This window comes from Hemibagrus wyckioides, linkage group LG20 (genome assembly GCF_019097595.1).
Source record: "Hemibagrus wyckioides isolate EC202008001 linkage group LG20, SWU_Hwy_1.0, whole genome shotgun sequence".
In the NCBI taxonomy this organism is placed as follows: Eukaryota; Metazoa; Chordata; class Actinopteri; order Siluriformes; family Bagridae; genus Hemibagrus; species Hemibagrus wyckioides.
In genome coordinates, this window is record NC_080729.1 from 15,300,600 (window position 1) to 15,323,919 (window position 23,320).

Sequence of the window (23,320 nt, forward strand, 5' to 3'; positions counted from 1 at the left end):
CCAACAGTGGCAGCTTGAACCCCAACCATCTGATCAACAACCCAGCTATGATGGGAGCAGGGAGGGTTGAGGGTCTTGCTCAGGGGCCCAACAGTGGCAGCTTGAACCCCAACCATCTGATCAACAACACACCACGGTACAAGAACCTATTAGCAAAGATACAATATGTGTTGGTGCAGCACTATAAGATGACGTCCGGTGATGGTCACTGATTTTGTAACCGTTACTAATTGTTTTGTCCTCACATTTTTTCCCCTACTGTTTCAGAAAGGAAATTACATCACATGTTGTGCTCTAACTCACTGTAGCAAACACTGCCGTCAAACCTGAGAGAAACTGTCACTTTATGGCATGCAATGTCAAGATAAGTTGAAACTTTTGGGAGCTGCCAGTTAGAAACAGTTTGTCCATGGAGAGTGGGCGGCAGTGTTGCTTTCTGCTGTCCATTAAGCTCCTAATGATTCACACTGCCTGCAGCACAACGCTCAGCACATCTCTCATGTGGGCTTTAGGGAAATATCTGTGTTAAAGTTGCAATAAGCAAAAAAAGAAAAAAACAACCACAAAACACACAATAACATTCTGGAGAGATATCAGTGGTGCTGTGATTATATCTTAAAGTCCCAAAGCGAAGAAAATGACACTTTTGTTCAGGAAAAACATGCAGTGTTTGAAGAACGCACATTATCCATAGCAATCCGTAACGTGAAATTGCTATCAGTGTGAAGTGGTCTCTTTCTGCATATTAGCTTAATTAAATGTCATTCTTTTAAATTTGTCATTTGGAAATTTGTTTTTTTTATTATATCGCAGTGTTTCTTTAAGACTCGACAACCGCCGTCACTCCGAACAGCAGGGGATGGAGTCTTAAAGGGAACTTTAAAGGAAAACATCCATATTCATTTTGCGAATTGTGCCATTAATGAAGTTTGAGATGTCTAGCACCTGAGAGTGGGTTGATTTTCCGCGGAGAGTCGAGAACGACCTGAGCGAGGCACTTGAACAGAGAAAAACATATTAAAGCTAAGCTAATTTGCCTTGCATTCCTTATTTTGTCACCTGCTGAAACCAGACCTGTATTTTCATCAGACGTATAATTAATGCATAATCTGTGCAACTATTTGGCCTCGTTTTGATTTTAAAAGTAGCTGAAAGTCTTTACCTGACCGATGACCACTCGAACCAACCAGTATCTTCTCTGCTAGTTAGCTTAGACATCGCTCTATATCAGTCTGTTACTCTCTACTTCTTAGAGGTCATAAAAGCCCCCAAGCAAGTCACAGCAGTAAATAAACCCAAAAATACCCCCCATTTTTTCCTGATTTTTTGAGTTCCCATCAATATTTAGCCCTCGGTGGAGAGTCTTGAGCTAACCACACTAACCTGAAGGCTATGAAGAGACAGGAAGAGTGGAAAGAGAGTAAACGAGAGAAGACTTTAACCAGATGGGCAGAGGCGGAAGGAAAATGGCTTTAGAGGTTTGTATGAGTGACACAAAAGGATATTTTTCCTCCATGCAGGCCCACTGGGTGTGCTTCCTGCTTCTGTGTGTGAGAGTGTGTAAAAAGGATAGTAGAAATAGGCCAAAGCAGAAGATAAAGCGCTTTATCTTCATGAGAAATAGACGTCCCATCCCTGCCTTCCTTTTGAGCCCCGGAACACCATTATGTATGGTCTGTAAATAGGCCGATATTCGCAGCCATATGCAGGGGAGATTATTTATTTTCTGCCTCCCTCAGCGAAATAATAAAAAAAAGAAAAAAAAAGAAAAAACGCACTCAGAAGGTGTAGATCAGGTACATAATTCTATAACAGCCCACAAAAAGGCAGCAGGCCTTCACGGCATGTATACAGTGCACAAAATAAATACATAAATAAAACTCCTAAGCAACAAAAGCACATTACTGTGCACTTCCCTATCATTCAATATTTATGCAATCACCCTAACCAGGTCTGGCCTAGTGCTCATGGTAATAATAGAAGGAGAGAAAGCAATCCATAGCTGGGGCTCGTCGCTGAGTGGTGTGTGCTGGAAGGAGAAAGATGCCATGTTACAGGTCTGCGTAACAGAGGTGGCGGGCAGATGAGTGGGACAAAACACAAAGAGCATAAAGGAGGAAGAGAGAGTGCTGCTGTCACCGGCGGAGGCTGCAGCCATGAACCTTTATGTAGGAGGGGGTGAGAAAGGCAGAGAAATATAGAAATGTCTCACCATTACTGAGCCACTGGTAGATGTCTATGTTACTGTTTCCTTTCAGTGCTTTTATTAGCTATAATGATAAAATACTCTTCCTAATAGAGTTGTCACGGTAACCAGAAAACTGTGATCCCCTCAGTAAACATTTCCATCAGTGTAGATTTAATCACTTGTCTTATTACTCCTGTTTCCTGTCTGAGGCCCGGGCATCAGGATCATTTACTATACTGAGCAACAAAACTGCTGGAAACCCTTCCTGCCAAAAATATTAGTTATGTTTATTATTGTTTTTTTTATTGTCGTTATGGTATTGTACACAGAAATGTTTATTTACGTATTGTACATGGTCGTGCTGCAAATAGTGAAACTCGAGGAAATGTAATGAAACTGAATTGAATTGACTGGAAGAGACAGTGAGGAAGAGTCATGGTTGTTGACAGTTTCAATATCTCCCATGTGTCACAAACTACTGAGAGATTTCACACACACACACACACACACACACACACCGAAATGAATGCATACAAACATCCTAAAAGGTAATATTTTTAAAAAAGTAACTATGGTTACAGAAAAACGAGTGCAGCCATGTGAATGTGTGTGTGTGTGTGTGTGAGATATATATATATATATATGTACTGATAGGAAGTTGCTGATTTAAATAGCTGAACTCAGTGGCCAGGTAACTTCACCTGTCTGTCTATCTGACAATAATGACTAAAAGGTTTCTTCACTTCAGCGAACAAAGCCATATTCCAATCTAAAGCAACCTTTTTTACGTCACAATGAATATGCAAAAGAGTTTCAGCACAAATGACTGATACTATTTAAAAGATTATGCTCACATTATTGGCTGGTTTGAATGCCACGCATGCATTTTCGGGTCTGTTCAAACAGAGATTGACCGGCTGTGTAGTTCTTCCTCTAATAACACTGTGACTGTATTGTGTCATTAGTTAAATAGATATTTCTCCGATCTCAGTTTGCAGTTACACAAATTACTGTTTGTTGTATCGCATCAAATATGTGAACTCTGAATCGGCACAAGCTGTTATCACTGGTGTTATTACCGTGTCGGATTTTGAGGCCGTTGTTTTTATCGCCACCAGTGCATCGCAACCAAAGCATGAGCTTTCAGCGTGTTTCCGATGCAGGCGGTGCGGATCCTGAGCTTTGGGCCTCGGTGCTGTGATTCTTCAGCCCTGTAATTTCTAAAGCGACAGGCACACTGTTATTACAAATTCAAGGGGGGCTTCAGTCTCGGCATGTGTGTGTGTGTGTGTGTGTGTATATGTGTGTGTGTTTGTTTTTTGTTTTCCTCAGCTTGTCTTTGATAGCCATCCAGGCAGCTGTGCATGGCTTAAGCTTCTAATGGGGCAGCAGGGATCTGTGGTTAGTGTTTTAAACATGCAGGAGCAAAGAGATAGTCTAAGAGTTAATCCATATGGAGGCAGCGTATGTGTGTGTACGGTAAGAGCAGCACCTCATTCAGGCTGAGACACTCTCGCTGGGTGAAGCAAGAAAATGAAAGGGACAGACCAGGAATAGAATAGAATAGAATAGAATAGAATAGAATAGAATAGAACAGATGTAATAAAACTGAAAAGAATAAATTACAAATGAATTGGAAAAATACACAATATATGAGGACAGAACAGAATTAAAAAGAAAAGAGAACAGAATAGGACAGAATAGAATAGAAGAACTTAGAATAGAACAGAATAGAATAGATGAACTTAGAATAGAACAGAATAGAATAGAAGAAATTAGAATAGAATAGATGAACTTAGAATAGAATACAATAGAACAGAATAGAAGAAATAAGAATAGAATAAATGAACTTAGAATAGAACAGAATTGAAGAAATAAGAATAGAATAGAATAGATGAACTTAGAATAGAACAGAATAGAATAGAAGAAATTAGAATAGAATAGATGAACTTAGAATAGAATACAATAGAACAGAATAGAAGAAATAAGAATAGAATAGATGAACTTAGAATAGAACAGAATAGAATAGAAGAAATTAGAATAGAATAGACAAACTTAGAATAGAACAGAATAGAATAGAAGAAATTAGAATAGAATAGACGAACGTAGAATAGAACAGAATAGAACAGAATAGAAGAAATTAGAATAGAATAGAATAGAATAGAATAGAATAGAATAGAATAGAATAGAATAGAATAGAATAGTTGAAAATAACAGAACCGAACAGAAAAGTTTGCAAAATGTATAAAAAGTATACAGAATGTAAGGCATGATGGTAAATGGTGACTTATATAAAGGTGGAGGGAGAGAGAGAGAGAGAGAGAGAGAGAGAGAGAGACAGAGGGTGGAGGGGTAACAGCATGCCATAGCCTGAGGCAGTGTGTGTGACAGCACTGACACTCTTACAGACACACACACACACACACACACACACACACACATAGGATAACAGATGATGAGTATTTGTCATATCATTACAGTGGTGTTACAGTACACTGCTGTTCTATAGAGCATTATTGTGAAGCGTGATGCAGCGGTTATGTTCATTCAGCTCATTGTCTGTTTCTCTTTCAGCTCACTATCACTCAGTGCTTTGGTCAGATTGCATTTTTGGACTGCTGTGCCAATGAACCTTCCTGATTTAATTTCTCTTGTTTAGAGAGAGAGAGAGAGAGAGTCTGATTGAGATGCAGTGCAGCAGATTTTCGTGGTTAATACATTCCAAGCAGGTTTGCCTGATAAAGAGGTCATTCATTCTCCTTTCACCAACATTTGTGCAGAGAAGAGCATTGTGACTCTTCCCCCCATCTCTCTCTCTCTCCCTCTCTCTCTCACACACACACACACACACACAATGATTCACATCCAACGTAACTATCACTCCTTCACTCTTATCACATTCTCTCACACAAACAAGACACCCCACTGAACAACACTACAATTAACAAAGCTCTGTCTCAAACCACACACACACACACACACACACACCATCACACATCTCACATTCCACATTACAGACCCATGCTGCTTCAGTTCTGATGATGAAACAATGCAGAGCATCAGACGAAGAAACAGAGAAAACGTTGTACATGTTGTTATTAAGTGTTTATTAAGTCAGTCTTATATTCTGAAGTCACAGTGGGGTCTGTGAAGCATAGCCATAGGACCTTATTCCTTTATTTGTAGATTATTTTGTTGGAGAACTGTAAAATGTGAAGTCAGACCTATTATAATCAGTCGGTTGGATGGTTCAGAAAGCTCTGAAATATTGTTTGACAGATTTAAAGAATTTTTATAAAAATAAATCCATGCTGAGGGGGTCTGTGGAATTTATTTAAAGGGATCCCTGGCTTCAAAAAGCGCTAGCTAACCAGGTTGCATAACTAGATGAGTTAAATTTGATCAAGAGCTTGTTCACATAGATCATTTGTGAATTGTTTCCTCTCTCTCCTCCATAAAATGCAGTCTGTACATTACGGAAAACCAAGAGAAGGCTAAAGCATAAGAATGAAGGATTTCAACTCTTCATCAGCACAGGACATGACTTTCTTGACATCGATCCTTGTACCGATCGTATATTTTTTTGGAGCCCAGTGTATTTGTCATGTTGGTAATGCAAAACTGAGTCTGAAGTGAACTAAATTTAGACAGAGAAGAAAGAAAAGTGTAGCGAAAGAGTGAGAAAGAAGTAGGCAGCAAGTGCAAGCAGAAAACATGAAACAACAGAGAACAAGAGAAGAAGAGAGCAAAAGCACACCAGCTTTCATTCTCAGGAGCATTTCTCATGTTTACTGTATCAGATGGACTATCAGAGCAATTCCTCCCCGTGGATCCTCCTCAGCCGGCCGACTGCGGCTTAGTGTTTGATGGCTATTAGAGCAGCACGCAGGCGAGAGTGAAACAGAGACTTCTCTTTACTGTAACAAAGTGAATTGCACTCATATTCTCTCTGCCAATTCTCAATGCATGTAACTCGCAGACAAATGCTTTACAACTCGAACACGATGTATAGTTCACATTACGGTGTGAGAGCAGAGGATTGGCGATGGAACCGCTGCTCCGCGATTTAGCCGTGACCTGGGGTTGATGTCAGAAGGAAGCTTGATTATGGTAAAAATGGTCGTAGCATCTTATCTAGCCTCTATATGTACCATGAACTGTGATTTAATATATTTGAGCAAGTATTATATGATATTTGATGCAAAGATTAGAATTAATCCCTATATCTTGGCTAAAAATTCGACATCTACAGATTCCACGGAAAACCTAGCTATGAGGCTACATGATACAGGCTGTACTTCTTCTCAGTGAAGATGTTTTGTATGTAGTGGAATACATTGCGGCATGAAATGAAAATAAATCTTCTTAAACGCAAATAAATCTTCTTAATGAAGCAGAGACTCGATAACATCGATGCAGCTTATTCTATCCTTAAAATGGCAGCGAGTATACTGCATGGACCGCAAAGATTGTTTGATGATCCTAACGTTTAACAAATTCATCCAGACCGGAAGTCTGGGAAGAGCGAAATCAATGACCATGGCTAATATAATTGACCAAAAGCTCGTGTGACTGGGCTCTTAGCAGACAGCTAGCACACGGGTAAAGCGGCTGCCTGTATCGATTAGAGGGCTGTTGCTGTGGTGTGACTTCATCTAAACCACTCGACTGATGACCTCATTCCCACTCTCTCATTATTGACACCAAGCCTCATCGATACACCCACAAACACACACATGGGGGCAATGGTGGGGAGGAAAGGCCAGCGCTAATGTGACCTACTCACGTGTGCTCTAATGCATTAATCACCAGGAGACGAGTGCTAATGTGGCTAACGCAGATGCTCTCTGACACTAATGGAAGATTTGGCCTGTGGTTATATTCATAAAATGAGCGAGGGGGAAAAGGAGGGAGAGCCAGAGCAGGAGGGGCCTGTCTTCACCTGTCACCCGATGCTGATTGGGAATGAGAAAAAGAGCAAAATATAGAAGATACAAAATAATAATAATATTAATAAGAACTATTAAGTAGTCAGAGAAAGAGCAAGAAGAGGGCAAACAGAGGACAAAAAGAAGACAGATAAATTCTCCATTGTATACAGAGAAAGTAAGACTCCATCACGCACTCTAGGGGTCGGCGATGGCGCAATATCGTTTTTGCAATTATGTCCGCCACTCTGCACTTCCTGAGCATATCACAGTGATCATCGGCGCTTCTGTAACGCTGCCCCGTTTGATTCCTGTCTCATAAAAACGGAAATTTAGACTGAGCTAAGCCATCCTGTCTGATTAAGGCTGGAGCAGCTGACTGGATGTTATTATGCCATTCTGTTAAGCTATTATCCATTTTTTTGTCAGTTTGTCGGGGCATCAGAGTGCAGTAACTGCGATTTTCATAAGATCATCAGTGTGGCGAGTTCATGGAATTACATGGTGTAGATTAGTGTGATGAGCACCAGAAGTGTGCTGTAGGGCTGTAATGAAATAGGAAGTGAAATCACTCAAGCCACAACAGGGCTCGCTGTTTTACTTAAAGTAATCCACAACGATGTGAGGAGTTACTGTTACCATCCTTAAGTGGGAATAATTAGCCAACAGTTATAACAGAACGATGTAATGGTTATCCAATTGGAGTTACATTGCGAAAGTAACTGAGGTGAGGTTCCTGCAGGATGTGGTAGCTTAGTGGTTAAGGTGTTAGACTATTGATCAGACGGTTATGAGTTTGAATCCCCTGAACAAGGCCCTTAACCCACAATTGCTCAGTTGTACCAGTCATAACATTATGAGCAGTGCCAGGTGAAGTGAATAACCCTGATGATCTCCTCATCATGGCACCTGTTAGTGGGTGGGATATATTAGACAGCTAGTGAACATTTTGTCCTCAAAGTTGATGTGTTAGAAGCAGGAAAAATGGACAAGCGTAAGGATTTTGAGTTTGACGAGGGCCAAATTGTGATGGCTAGACCACTGGATCAGAGCATCTCCAAAACTGCAGCTCTTGTGGGGTGTTCCCGGTCTGCAGTGGTCAGTATCTATCAAAAGTGGTCCAAGGAAGGAACAGAGGTGTACCGGTGACAGGGTCATGGACGGCCAAGGCTCACTGATGCACATGGGGAGTGAAGACTAGCCCGTGTGATCTGATCCAACAGCAGAAATGTGGTTAGTGTGTGACTTTTTTTCTGGACCATGTATATGTACTTCTGAATCAGAAAACATTATTATCTACTGCGTTTGAACCCAAGCCTTTCAGTGTGTTGCATAAGTATAATGATAACTTAATGTATCATTACACACGTCACTGCCTTTTCCATGACCCCATATGTTACTTTAGTTTACTTTCTTGAAACATTTTTTGATTGGGTTTTTATGTAAGCTTAAAACACTAAACAAATGCCATTCCAAAGACATTTTGGCAAAAGCTGTAATGAAATAGGTAGATGCCAAAAAAGTCTGAATTGTAAGTAATCAATAAAGAGAATGACAGAGAAAATCATGAAGAAGATGGACAGTCAGAGAGAGAGAGAAAGAGAGAGAGAGAGAGAGAGAGAGAGAGAAAGAGAGAGAGAGAAACAGTTATGGGAGGTATATAGAGAAGGTAGAGTGGGATAAGAGAGAATATTGAGACAGTTCCTTGGCAGAGAGAAGCGATCTCTCCAAGCTGGTGAGATCTGAACACACACTCTCACAGTGGAGGTCACTCTTCAAATGCTAGCACTCCTCCATGCGCCAAACTTCTCCAGCAACTTCTTTTCGCTCATTCTGCTCGTTTGCAGCGTTTCAACATTCGTGGAGTGCCATGAAAAACTCCTCGCCTCTCCCACCGGCGCGCTTAAGCATCCGCTGTTTCAATTACCCAGCAGCCCACACCACAGCCATTCTCATTAATGAGCGTAAAAAAAAAAAAAGCCATAATGGCTGAAGTGAAAGAAAACAAAATCAAATCAAATAATAAAGCAGGATGAATTGTGATTTTTCTGTTCCAGCTCATTCACACCTTTCTCCCAAAAGGACGAGGCGCGTGTTAACTTACAGCCGGTGAACGAATCGCTCGTTGAGCAGCTGCCAGTCTAGTGTTATTGTTCTGAGCCGAGTGAAGCACGGGGTCAGAGGTTACTCTTGAAAACATGTACGTTTGTTTGTGTTAGAAAAGACCTGCCATATTTCTCCCTGATTGCACAGACTCCCTTCCCGACTCCTGCGCTCATCATTAGACAGAAAAGAGACCCTCGAGCTTTAATTAGCATTATTTCATGCTGAGTGCTTGGACCCCTACTAGGCTGCAGCCATTTTTGAAATTCCATAAACACGCCATTTGGCGCATATGTTCTTATTTTTCTTCTTCACCAAATTTCCGTACTTCATTTTTATTTTTTCCTGTTAGGAGGAACGGAGCGCAGTATAAATGACTCAAGCGCTGCTTGTAAATCTCTTTTTTAGCCTCCCTCCCTCATTTTCTTTCTAATCCTGTTTTCTCCCGCTTTCTCTTGTGGTGCCCATATCTTTTCTTTTTTTTTTGTTTCTGCTACTCTGACTCTCTCCTTATTTACTTCATCTTATTTACCGCTAACGTCTGTTTTTTTTTGTTGTTCCCACTCTCTCTTTCTCTCTCTCTGTCATTAAGCAGGCTTGGTGTCTGTGTGTGAGAGATTCATTAGTGTTTGCCCTCTTCATTTGAACAAGGGGCTGAGGATAATTAGAGTGTATCTGTTTGTCCAGCATCCTTTCACACAGTCACATCTGAAGGCCAATTACCACGTGCCTACATCACCCCTGTAAATATCATCCATCTCTCTTTCTCTCTGTATGAATTGTCTCTCTCTCTCTCTCTGTCTCACTATAAACAGTTAAAGTGTGTGTGTGTGTGTTGAGTGTTAGACAGCAGACATTAGGCCCAGTGTGTATAATTTAATGTCGTGTAACCTCTGCACAAGCTGTGAGTTCAGCACATCGAGACTGATTTCAGCTTGATTGGCGTAATTGAATTCGGATCAGACACTGACGCGGTGTTGCCATTTGCCGTCATCGCAAAGTGAGAGATAAAATGCTATCAGAATAGTCGCATGCGTATACACTGAGATGGAGCCACACAGTCACCTTTCAGACAATTAGAACTTGTTGATACTTTGAGAAATCTCAATTAATTTGCGTTTTAGTCAGACAGATGCTTTGGTTCAGCTTTAGCATATTACCAAATTACAGGACTGTTTTCGCTCCTTAATGCTTATGAAGTATTAGAATTTCTTCACCTTCTTCACCTTCAGTGACACTAGTAGATAAATCTGGGGAAAACAAAACAAAACAAAAAAATAAGAGAAAGAAAGGAAATGTATATGGCTTAAGATTCTATTTCGAGGTTATTCCATTGGCTATGGTGTCTCCTTTGTTAGAAGTCTTATCCCTTCCACTGAAGTTGATCTGACATGGATCATCAGCCTGTACCCAAATTTGCAGAGTCCAGTTATTAGTTACTATAATAGTTATAGTTCATAAATTTAATATAACTTGTAATGGGAAAAAAAATAAGATTTTTAAATTGAAGCAATTTCCCTAGTGGTCTCAGACTTTTGGAGCCATTACGTTGCAGCTTTGCGATGAATGCATATACAGTGGTACCTCGGTGTTCGACTTTAATTCGTTCCAAAAGTCAAAAACCGAATTATTTTTCCCAATAGGAAGTAATGTTAAATGAATTAATCTGTTTCACCTCGATGGTTGATCTCACAACTTTCCTCTTGGCAACACTGATGCCTGATTTACCCTTTTTCTGAGACATGGCTATTGATATTATACCACAAAAGATAGTGTGGGGTTATAATACAAGCACTCACAGATGATGCTTTCACATTTAACATTTCTACTCAGTCCCCCTAAAAATTCTGTGATTCTCCATAAACTCTACACAAATTCATGATCACCTCAGTCCCCTTTAAATTTCATATGAAAACGGCGGCAGACTTCAGCTCCTCCCCGTCATTTAGCATGTTCTTCAATCCGCAGACCGCGGCGTCGCAGAGCGAGGATCAGAGGACAAGTGTGTGTGTGTGTGTGTGTGTGAGATCAGACTCATATTTGGCTTGTTCAAATGTTATACTCATCTATGCAAGACAGTGGAATCCTGCAAGTTTAAGTTCACCATCCTACCCTGTTAGTCAAACCTTTATTTTATTTTATTTATTTAATTTTTATTTTATTTTTTACTATTATTATTTTTTTTTTTTATTCTATTTATTTTATATTTTTACTCATTGGGCGCTGAGCTCTGCCTTAAATGAAAATTTGTTATTGATATTCGTTGCAATCCTGTATGAAACAAGATCCGGTCTTTCTGATGCTCGAGTCGTACACGGAAAATATTTTCATACGCCGAGGTCAGAGCGACTTGAAAATTCGAATCGGATACCGAAAAGGGGTGGTCGAGGACCGAGGTACCACTATATATTATACATATACACTGATCAGGCATAACATTATGAGCAGTGACAGGTGAAGTGAATAACACTGATGATCTCCTCACCTGTTAGTGGGTGGGATATATTAGGCAGCAAGTGAACATTTTGTCCTCAAAGTTGATGTGTTAGAAGCAGGAAAAATGGGCAAGCGTAAGGATTTGAGCGAGTTTGATGAAGGGCCAAATTGTGATGGCTAGACCACTGGATCAGAGCATCTCCAAAACTGCAGCTCTTGTGGGGTGTTCCCGGTCTGCAGTGGTCAGTATCTATCAAAAGTATCCTTTAAGTTCTGTAAGTTGCAGGACTTAAAGGGTCTGCTACTAACATCTTGGTGCCAGATATCACGGCCATGAGATCTAGTGGAGTCCATGCCTCTAAAGCGGGACCAACACAATATTAGGCAGGTGGTCATAATGTTATGCCTGATCGGTGTACATATATATATATATATATATATATATATATATATATATATATATATATATATATACCTTTTGTGTGTACATGTGCATATATATTCAGTCCCCTGGTCTGGTCTAATCCTGAACTGTCTGAAGTTTTAAATGTTCTCCCTGTGTTGATATGGGTTCCTTCTTGGTTCTTTGGTTTTAACTCACCTCCTAAAAACAACCCGGAGGTGGAGTAGAGACTGCTAGGTCTACAATAGTCCCTACAAAAACGGTGAATGTGTGTGTGTCAATAAAATACTCATATGCATACTTTTCTTGGGTTTTCACTTCTAGGTTTAAATATGGCATGTCATGGAAACTATGGATGTGATACTCTGGTGATACAGAAATGGTAAGGATTTGTTCCTTTGTTATGTGATGCTACTTTAGCAAAAATTAAATGCACCGCTTAAGCTCATTTTGAGTGGCATAAATGCTCTTTTAAAAATTCAGCATAATAAACATTATTGTTGCCGTCATAAATCATCGCTGGATTAATTCTTTTCTGCAACACTCAGCTACAACTGTCTGTACTACAGGAAAGACATAGCAGCAGTAAATCTGACAGACACACCATTGTTTTACAAGCATGGTTTCTTCTGTGAAATCCCAAAAAAAAAAGGACTGTGATGAGTTATTTCCCAGAAATACATCGCTCAAGGAATATGCTGTAATTTTTTTTGGGGGGGGTGAGGGGGGCAAGGACACGCATTATGCTCACAAATATAAAGCTTTACATAGTAAATAAATGAAAAACCATAGGACCCAGACAGCGTAAGGCCGGCCTGGTATCCGTCAGTGCACTGCGTATTGTCTGACAACAATGTGAGACAAAGTGCTCTATATTAACTGCATTTCTGCTGTACACCATCATCAATCACTGAGAACAATTTTATTATTCTTATTATTTGGCGGCTGTATCATTTGTTGTAGTCGTCTTTAGGTATTTTGCCTTATTCTCCACTGGCTCAACAAACGAGTGCCTCTTCATCATCCCTCTATGCTGTCTCACTGTTACTGTTGAGCCACTTAAGACAAAACACTTCTGAGTGGGGTGAAGCGGGGAGTGGGGTGTGGTGGAAAAACACTAGTGTTTGAATTATTGGGCGGCTGTAAATGAAGCGCTGTTTATCTTTTCCTGCTAGAAAGCAGAATTTGCTTCAACTAAGCGCCGCGGTGCTGACTTTGAGCTCTGGCCTGGCAGGATGGGATCACAACCCTCAGCACAAACTGAGGCGCTGTGAATGCAACAAATGCAGTGAAAGCAGCTTGTGAACTCTCTGCATCAGGGGCTACAGGGCCTGCTTCAGGTCACTACAGGGCCTTTGTGTGCCTGAGTACTGTATTAAGAAAAAACATCATAGGGCTGAACTACAGCTTTCTGAGCCTATATAACTCATATCCATTTCCACAACTAGATCCTCTACATAATGAGCATTTTAAAACATTTCATAAACATTTGTTGTAAAGCTTTAATACAATAAAAATATTGTTGTCATATCACATGCTTATGTTCAAGTCTTGTCTTTCTAAGTGTCCTTTCTTTGGCTTGTTATCTGATTGTGTTCACCTGTTCTGTCTTAGCCCTTCTGTGTAAGTCCATCCATCCATCCATTGTCTATACCCGCTTTATTCCTAATCCGGGTCACGGGGATCTGCTGGAGCTTATCCCAGCGCACATAGGGCAAAAGGCAGGGGTACACCCTGGACAGGTCACCAGTCCATCACAGGGCCACACATATAGACAGACAACCACACACACACACTCACTCCTATGGGAAATTTAGAATTACCAATCAACCTAATGTACATGTTTTTGGACTGTGGGAGTTATTGCGAAGTCTTCCAATGCACTTAGTTACTTTACATCTAAGCTACTTTACAAGTTCTTGATGTTGCCCTTTCATTCATTGGCCTTGAATTTTGACATAAATTGGATTTTTCCCACTTGTGTGTCCTGCCTCTCGCCATACGTTTATCATCGTCAGCCTTTTCATTACACTAACTCCCAATATAAAGCTTTTGTTTCTCAAAAACCTCGCATCATTAATCCTAACAGTGACTCTCATTAATATTTCATTTTGGTAGCAATTTTGCCAGCTCTATTACAGGGGTGCATAATCCCTCGATCAGTATATCTGAATCTGGTTAATATCACTGGATCAGATTTTCAAAAATTTCTTTTCTGCTATATTATATACAACTGCATGTAACATGTAACTCGCACACCACAGACGTGAACACACTGCCATTAGAGTCTGTGTTTCATAGAATTCAGCAATAATCAATACTCAACCTAGCAGATACTCAAAACACTGATATTAGAATCATGTCACAAATTAAAAAACCGCCTTCTACAAAGGTGACATTAGATTGAGTTCCCTCACAAGCACAGTTAGGGGTAAAGAATCCAGACCTGTAGGACAGGGCAGTGGTATTGGTCCTTTTCCAGCTACAGGTTTAATCCTCATTATAAACTTGCTGATATCACTGCAGAAACTTCACAAAGGACCAGTGTGATGTTTCTTGGCTCAGGAGAACAATTTGACCAGAAAATTTGTTCTACAAAACTAATCTTTCCATAAACATTCCCTGATACCCCTACAGCTGCCTTTGTTGCCAAAGTGAGATGTGAATTTCTGTTATTTTTCCTAGAGTCTGCTGGATTACCTGTAGATTCTTGCAGTACTGAGATCAGTTGGAAAGGAAAAGGAAACATTTACTTAAATCTCGGGTTCTTACACGTTTTTTTCTGCGGCAAAGACCTCAGTAGAGACCAGCTGAGAGCTTAACAAAAACACACGCTGTGCCCAGGTTTTCTGATAACGATTGTCTCGCTGGTTTAGGACCTGTCTCTGTGAGCCGAAGATTGTCAAGCTTGACAGTCTCAAGACTGAGTTCATGTTAATGGCACACAATGTGGTATCATGAAATAAGAGTTACTGTCATTAACCGCTTGCGGTTGAGTGAACGCTGTCATGCTCGTCAGATGCTGTTAGGGAATTATTATTATTGTTTGTTTTACTGCTATTGTTAGTATTATTGTTTTATACTGTAGCGTTACTTTTTTTTATGTGGTAGTCATCTTCACTATAATTTGTCACAAATTAATATATTTTATAATATATTTTTTAATATATATTAATTACATTTTCCCCGGCTATTTCAGACTAGATTTGTGAACCCGGATCACTGGATTTTACCTTCTACTGCTTTAACTGTCTCGCATTTGAAGTTTAAGCAAATTAGCTCATTAACTAGACTACCACACTGAATGATCTCCATGTCTCATACTCATCGGTCTAACCTCAGCCCTCGTTACCTCGCTGGCCTGGTTACATTCGTCTCCACTTTCTCGCTGTGTTGCTGTGCTCCTGTGCTCTTGCTGGTTTGAACTTCTGTTGAAAGCTGGTGGGATTTTCGGGGCTACCTGGTATCTATCCAGGCTGTTAAATTCTGGTAATTCATACTTTGCTGGTAAATAACTTGGGAGTGCAGCAAGTTTTGAGAAATAACCTTATGTCATTGACATTTTCGTCTTCCTCACATGGCCACCTGTTACACTGCTGCTGAATTTTTCCAGCTGAACTGTATGGCCTGGCTTCCCTCCAACATTTAAAAATCCGCGTGCTGCACTGGGAATAACTGATGCTGCCCTACGCATCATTTTATCACAAACAGACCACTTACATTTCAGCAATAAGAAACATTTGCTGCTAAAGCAGAAACCTGGATGGTAATAAAAAAAAAACATAATCAATGAACAAAAATCTCATGACATAATTACACAGATCAAGCATAGCATTATGCTAAATATTGGTGTTGGTCCCCCCTTTGCTGCCAAAACAGCCCTGACCCATTGAGGCATGGACTCCACTAGATCCCTGAAGGTGTGCTGTGGGATCTGGCACCAAGATGTTAGCAGCTGTCCCATAAGTTGGGGCCTCCTTTGGGCCCACTTAAAGGATATTTACAGGACTTAAAGGATAGATACTGACCACTGCAGACCGGGAACACCCCACAAGAGCTGCAGTTTTGGAGATGCTCTGATCCAGTCGTCTTGCCATCACAATTTGGCCCTTCGTCAAACTCGCTCAAATCCTTACACATGTCCATTTTTCCGGCTTCTAACACATCAACTTTGAGGACAAAATGTTCACTTGCTGTCTAATATATCCCAGGTGCCACGATGAGGAGATCATCAGTGTTATTCACTTCACCTGTCACTGCTCATAATGTTATGCCTGATCAGTGTATGGAGCACAACATTAAATTTTTTGGGTCTGGCTGAAACTTGGCAACAAACAATGAATCTCAAGCAAGTCATTTGTCTCGCCCTCAACATGAATAAACAACACACAACATTCTACATTTATTCGTATGACATTTGGCAGACGACCTTATCCAGAGTGACTTATAGTGCTGTTCATTTAACAACTCTGGACCTAAGCCTCTGTTGGTTTTTTTAGCTCATGGGCCCCAAAATGTGTCAGCTGCTTTTATCAAGTATCTGAGCTATTCACATCGTACTCTTCCATGCTCCTCCGGGGAGATTTTAATATTCATGTTGATACAACTAAATCTATTTTAACTTCTGATTTATCTGAACCTTCTCCACTGCTTTTTTATTCAGCATGTAGATTTTTCCGCTCGCTAAAGGTCACGCTGTTGTGTTCTCACTCCATACTTCACATCTTGTCCTCTGTGGCGTGGATTTCGGTGCACTGTTCTCACTCGTACGGACATCTAACACACACATATGATGACACATGGCACTTTCTGAATCTCAAAAGTCTTCCAGGCTTAATGAACAATTTCCCATCCCTGGGACAACAGCACTGTTAAGCCACAATGATAATATTCTGTTACTCTAAATCAGCTCACTCCCCACAGAAAGCATGCTGGGACTTTTACTTATCCTGCTCCTTGGTTTACTCATGAACTCTTTTGAAGCTACAAGTTAGAATAGCAAAGCATGAAGATGACATAACGGTGCACACTCTTCATTAAACTGTGCTCTGCGGCACAAGGAACCACTTAAGAAAGCCAAGACTGACTATTATGTACAGACTAACCCCAGAACTGGTCCCAGGTCACGATTCACTTCGATTCATAATACAGGCTTCATGATTCAATCCAATTCTCAGAAAATTTCATACAAGCTTTTTAATGAGAAGAATACGGTATAGATCACAGCAACATGTGGCAAGAGTCATGATCTCACAGGTTCTTTCAGGTTCTCCATGAAAGATCATGCTCATGTGACCAGAGTGTTTTCTATATATGTCAACCCCCTCGCTCCTACACACCTATCAGTGACCTTTTGGGGTGCACTAGTTAGTGGTATTTGTAATACTAGCCGTATAAATTTTTTTATAAAAGGCGGCGTTGAAAATAGGACTTTATAATAGCAGAATTCTTTAAGAAGCTCACATGTCTTATGGCTATGAAAATAATCAGACCTCCATCACCACTGTTCCTGAAGAGGAACAAAGTTTTGCATGAGAGTTTAACACACATGACTAACCAGGAACTGTCTATTGCTGGGAACGAATAAATTCTACCTGCTGTTGTTTTCTTCAAATGGAAAACAAACCAGACTGACCTGGTCATCAGAAAACCCTGTTTTTAGCTCTCTGAGCACAGACACACACACACACACACACACACACACACACACACATATATACTGTATATACAAATACACCCACACACACAGAGCTGTAGATACACAGACTGAGCTGTCGAGTCTGAGCAAGTGTCCAAGTGACTCTCCGCAAGTTAACAACCTCAACAACAAGAGTTTGAGAGCTTGGCATTTTATTATTTTTTTTGTACAAATCTACTTCGCACTAGGGTGTTTTTAAGGCTTCTCGCATTTGTTTTCATGAAGTCGGTATAAATTGGTCATCCAGAGCAAGACTCATGCCACTGTTGCATATTTACACGTGCTCTGGAACATGCCCCGATTCCGCTAATCAGTGAAGATGGCAAAGAGGGAAAACTCTTAAGAATCACTTCTCATAAATGGTTTTGGTTCACCACATTACACCAGATACAAGAGAACACACACACACACACACAATGGCCCTTATTCATCAAAGTTGCATAGAAAATAAAATAAAACATTTTTGGAGTGCCACATTAAACTGTTCTGCATCTGATATGTGACAGTGAAATCAGCGCTGATTCGAATCAGCTTCAGCCACGCTCAAAACAAGAGTCCAGTCATTTATTGACAAGTCATATACATCAGTGTGGACAAATCATAAAGTCATTAGCTAGGACACTGTGAACAGTCACAAAAGCTATGTTTGTTCCCGTGTCTCATGGTTTGGTTTCCCAGAAACCTGATTCACTTGGCTGAAAGTGGCAGCTAGCATGACAAGATAGAGTGTAGACAAACTAATTAGCTAGACTGAGCGAACAAATGAGTAAAAGCGTCTGTCATTTCTCGATCCCGATTTCATAATTCCATTCAAATGCTACAAATTATAAATTATAAACAATGCAGAACATTCCAAAGATATAGACCACCTCACCGTTAGCAAAACAGACGATTGTCATACACTTGAAACATGGAAATGTGTGACATGATGTATCGTTACAAATGAGTATAGGACTAATGACTATTAAAAGTTCCTAATGTGGTACATCATAATAAAGCCAGCATGTTACTGACCAGTGCCATGAGCTGCATTCAAACATTCAAGTCTAGCTTTAAATGAACCAGACATGCACTGCATTTTATTTTGCATGGTGGCCTCAGAGCTTCCATATATCCTGCTTCTGTCATCATGCAAGCTAATTACTACAGGTAGCAAAAAAAAAAGAAAAAAGCATGCATTGATGAGCAGATAGGGAGATGCAGAGAGACGTAGTGCAGAAAATGGTTGGATTTTGAACAGTTATTTCAAGCTATAGTTACAGCACTGACATACGCCACAGCGCTGCAAACTGTGTTAACTTTGCCACAGCCATCCGTAACTGAGAATCAAAGACAGCAAATTGGTCATGGGCTCTGGGTTAAACGTGTGACATTATCTCTTCGCTTTCAACCACTGTGACCCTAGCCAATCATGAGTGTCTGTGAGCTCATGAATATGTGATGGCAGCGTTAGTGGCAGTTCAAAACGATGAGACTCGCTGGCTTCATGTGTCGCAGAGGGAGAACGTCAGCATGATAGCCTTCACCCACCCGCTGTCTTTTTATACTGGAAACCTAACTGGTGGGTATCAATTAGCTAAGACTGTGTTAGAGAGAAAATCTGATTTTCCAAAATGAAATGTAAACAAAACAGAAAAAGTAGTAAGGAGTTAGTACCCCTACTGCCAGTTCCACAGCTAATACAAAGTAAGTGCTGTTGTCTCAAGCATGTTCATTAACACTGATATAATTGTGTGACTGAATGAGTGACAACATTGTAGCAACAGGGTAGAAGCTGTGAATTACACTTGTTGATGAAGCTACTAAAGCAAACTGAAGCATGCTCACGTCAGAGGTGTCCAGGCTGCTAATTTTTCTGTCCCTGTATATAGAATTAACCATTATTACTGACAATATATGTTTAAATATATATATATATATATATATATATATATATATATATATATATATATATATATATATAATATATATATATATATATATATATATATATATATATATATATATATATATATATATATATATAACACAACTCATGGTGGTTTCACATGTGTAAAACGTTTGCAGGTTTTATGCTCAGGTTTCATCATACACCTCTTTAATGAAAAAGGTCGACTTGAGTACGTTTATCACTCGTGCTGAAGATGGTGATGCTTCCGTGTAATCTCGGATCATTTCCTAGGTAATGAATTAACAAATCATAAGTAATCACTCACAGATATGAACTCATCACCTCATGGATTAAAAGCTGCGCCATTCAGAATTCAGTATTCAGTGTGACAGTAGCAAGTACATGAAATTTAATATAGCATAATAATTAGACCCACTAGTATGATATCAGTCCAGCAAAACGGTCATCATTAAATGCGGTCAGAATCGGTGTAAGGTTGAACCGCTCACCGCAGAGGAGGCAAAAATATAACTCAAAAGTTTGATGTCTCCAAGGTTTTCTATGCTTGCATCGATTAAAAATGATGTGCTCCAAAACACACTTGGTAGTGGTAGATGCAGTAGAGCAGTCAAGGTAACAGCAGATGGACTAAAAAACATTTATAACACTTACTTTTTTTTCCACAAAAAGTATATCTGAACCAGCATTAAAACTGAATTGAATGTACAGTGCATGCCAAAAACATCACCTTTCCCACAACTACTTGATATTTTGGCAAGCATAAACCTTCATTTTAAATTACCTCTTAAACGATGTAAGTTATACAGAAGAACCTGTATTGATTGTTTACTGAAATTTTTACACCACCCCAGTACACAAAACAGGTAAAATATTAACTGTTGATCTCCAGCATAAACAGCCGCTCAATTAAAAAATCAAGTGTTATTTTCTCCTGGTTCAAAATCATTTTAAATCAGATTAATAATAATAATAATAATAATAATAATAATAATAATAATAATAATAACAAAAAATAAAATAAAATTAAAAAAAGTAATCTACATCATTCTGATCTACATCGTTCCAGCCTTTAAAATCCTACACAGTAAATATGAGTGAGCCATGCTGCCCCCTTCAGGCCAATACCAAAACTACATCTGATTCTCTGGAACTGGAATTTCAAACCTCTTCAAATGAGACATTTTCCTCAAACCGTGACATTTATATATATATATATATATATATATATATATATATATATATATATATATATATATATATATATATATTACTTAATTCAACACCTTTTGTTGTATATTTTCTCATTCCATCCAACGACACCATGCCATAACATGGACCATTACTGATAAAAGTGAAACATTTCTCAAAAGAAGAAATCTACAGTTGGCATATGCAGTACCTCCTAAGGGATGGAAAGAAAAGTAGCTTATATGCCATCGATACCATCAGAACAGGTGGCGGTGTGAGTAATACTCGCTAAATATGGCATCGGAAAAAGAAAAAGAAAAAAAGTTTCCAGCTGGCGAATATTAACCATGAACACAGCAAAATATTCCCTACAGTGGAAACATATTAACACCAAGCTAGTTAATTCAACAGTGGAGCCGGAGCTGGCTGTAAATTCACCTCTGTGCTGCATTTTACTGTTTTTGCCAGTTTTAATGTGCACATTTTAACCTCATGAAAGGGATAATAATTAGCTCAGGCATTCAGGGAAATCAGTAAATGTGAAACGCAGAGTGACTCCAACATCACAACAAGGAAACACTGATGCCTGTATGAAAAAAAGATATGATTGTCAAATGAGATAAATTCACCTCTTTTGTGTCACTTCAGGCTAAATGTGAGTGCAAACGTCATTAATCAATTTTTCCAATGGCCCATGACACACAGTGCATTAGTCAGAGCAGGGCGGCTTGCCATGGGTAGTTTATAAAGATGTATAAAGTCTTCTGGAAATATCTTCACCATGGTGCATTCCTTCAGTCATTCATTTCACCATTAGTTCTTGCAATCACTGAAATGCATCCAGCCTTTCACACTTATGAAAACGGGTGTCTGTTCAATTCAGTGTTTGCAAAAAAAAAATAATACAAATAATATGCTTCATAACCATAATGAGCATGGCAGTGATGAAGTGCTAAGGTCAAGTGCCACTTGTTAATCGCAACCCTGCTGAGGGTGACACAACTGCCAGACTATCACACAGAGAGCTGTGGAAAAACTAAGGAGGGGAAGGGGGAACGTGTTTGAAAGAGAAAGCTCATCAAAATGTAACCTAGTGCCGCCGGAGGGCTCCTTCCGACCATTAAGTAGTCGATGCTTCGGATCGATTATTCGATATAAACAGATCGGCAGTAATATGTTTAATGAGTTGGGGAACATCGATCAAATGAGATATGCACTGCAAACTCGTGACTGCAATTAACACCTAGACTCTCAACTTCATAAGTTCATTCAGCATCCTAAGAAATGAAGGGGGGGGTGCGCTTCTTCATTGTGTACATCAGTAACCATGCACTCCAACCATAGAGCAGGATTCCCGGGATCTGTTTTCAAATAAACGCTTTTACTTCTTCTTCTTCTTCTTCTTCTTCATACCACAGCGTTTCTAAATCAGGTCTCAGAACTTGTAATTACAGAACCACCACGTCTACAGCAGCTCCACGGCGGTTTCAGAGCTTCAGCATCCCCGGAAACTTCACAAGCTGGAAATAAAAGTGACCTCCTGCCTGAAACTGTGTGGAGAATAATCACACCGCCTGCTTTTCTTCCGCCGTGTGTATAAATAGGGTAATAATAACGCTTTTATTGGGTTAAATATTTTCAGCAGATCTCCTTTCAAGTTTCGGAGAGACATTTCGGGGATACCGGTCCCAACACTAAGGCGAGATGAAGCGCACATCACACACTTTCTTACATTAACGGGTTTAAAAGCTGACCAAAACTAGCCTTACCTCTGTACACCTGTCCGCGTGCCGACACCAGGAGCCCGACCGCGGTGACAAGCCAAGTTAAAACTTTATCCATGTCCTCAGCTTTCGGCGTGTGTCCACCCCCGCGGCCGTGAGGTAACAACGCCAAACTGTGGTCAAACGTCCGTTTTCTGTTGGAGTCGCCTCAGTCCTCGGACCGTTTTCCGCCTTTCTCAGTCTCCTTCTCCTGGACTCGCTCTGACTCTCAGGTCTCTTCTCTTCCAGGAGGAGCGTGGAGAAAGACTCTCTCTCTCTCTCTCTCTCTCTCTCTCTCCTGTCTGTCTGTCTTTCCCTCTGCCCGGTAGAGGGTGGTGTTGAAGCTCTCGCGCTCTGACCGTTATGTGCTTGAGTAGTGGATGAGGAGTGCGCGCAACGGAGAGGAGGGAGAGGCACGCGCTTGCGACTGCGCGAGCGGCCGAACGGTCCGCGGTGACAGGGCGCGCGCGCGCGCGGTATGTCTCCTCCCACTGTGGCGTTGGGACCCACAACCAATTCACACTATAGTTCATTGATTATAACAGTGCAAAATCTCAGGTATCAATATCTATGATGCACATTAATTCAATCTTGCTGTGTTTACTGAGCAACAGTGTTCAATTAACCACACACACACACACACACACACACACTCTCACACACACACACAGCGTTCCCAACATAAATTTGCATATACACTG

At 40.2% G+C, this 23,320-nt stretch overlaps 1 protein-coding gene across 4 annotated transcripts in view; it reads right to left on the minus strand.

Annotated features, from left to right (window-relative positions):
* Positions 1-23,093, minus strand: part of LOC131371192 (receptor-type tyrosine-protein phosphatase mu-like) — a 209,321-nt gene extending 186,228 nt beyond the window's left edge. For 3 of the 4 annotated variants that reach the window (XM_058419040.1, XM_058419039.1, XM_058419038.1), the window contains exon 1: positions 22,626-23,092. In XM_058419040.1, coding sequence (XP_058275023.1) covers positions 22,626-22,698 — 73 coding nt within the window. In that variant the 5' untranslated portion in view covers positions 22,699-23,092. Of the gene's footprint in view, positions 1-22,625 lie in introns of all 4 variants that reach the window. The other variant, XM_058419037.1, reaches the window with a different exon arrangement.
* Between the last annotated feature and the right edge of the window lie 227 nt (positions 23,094-23,320).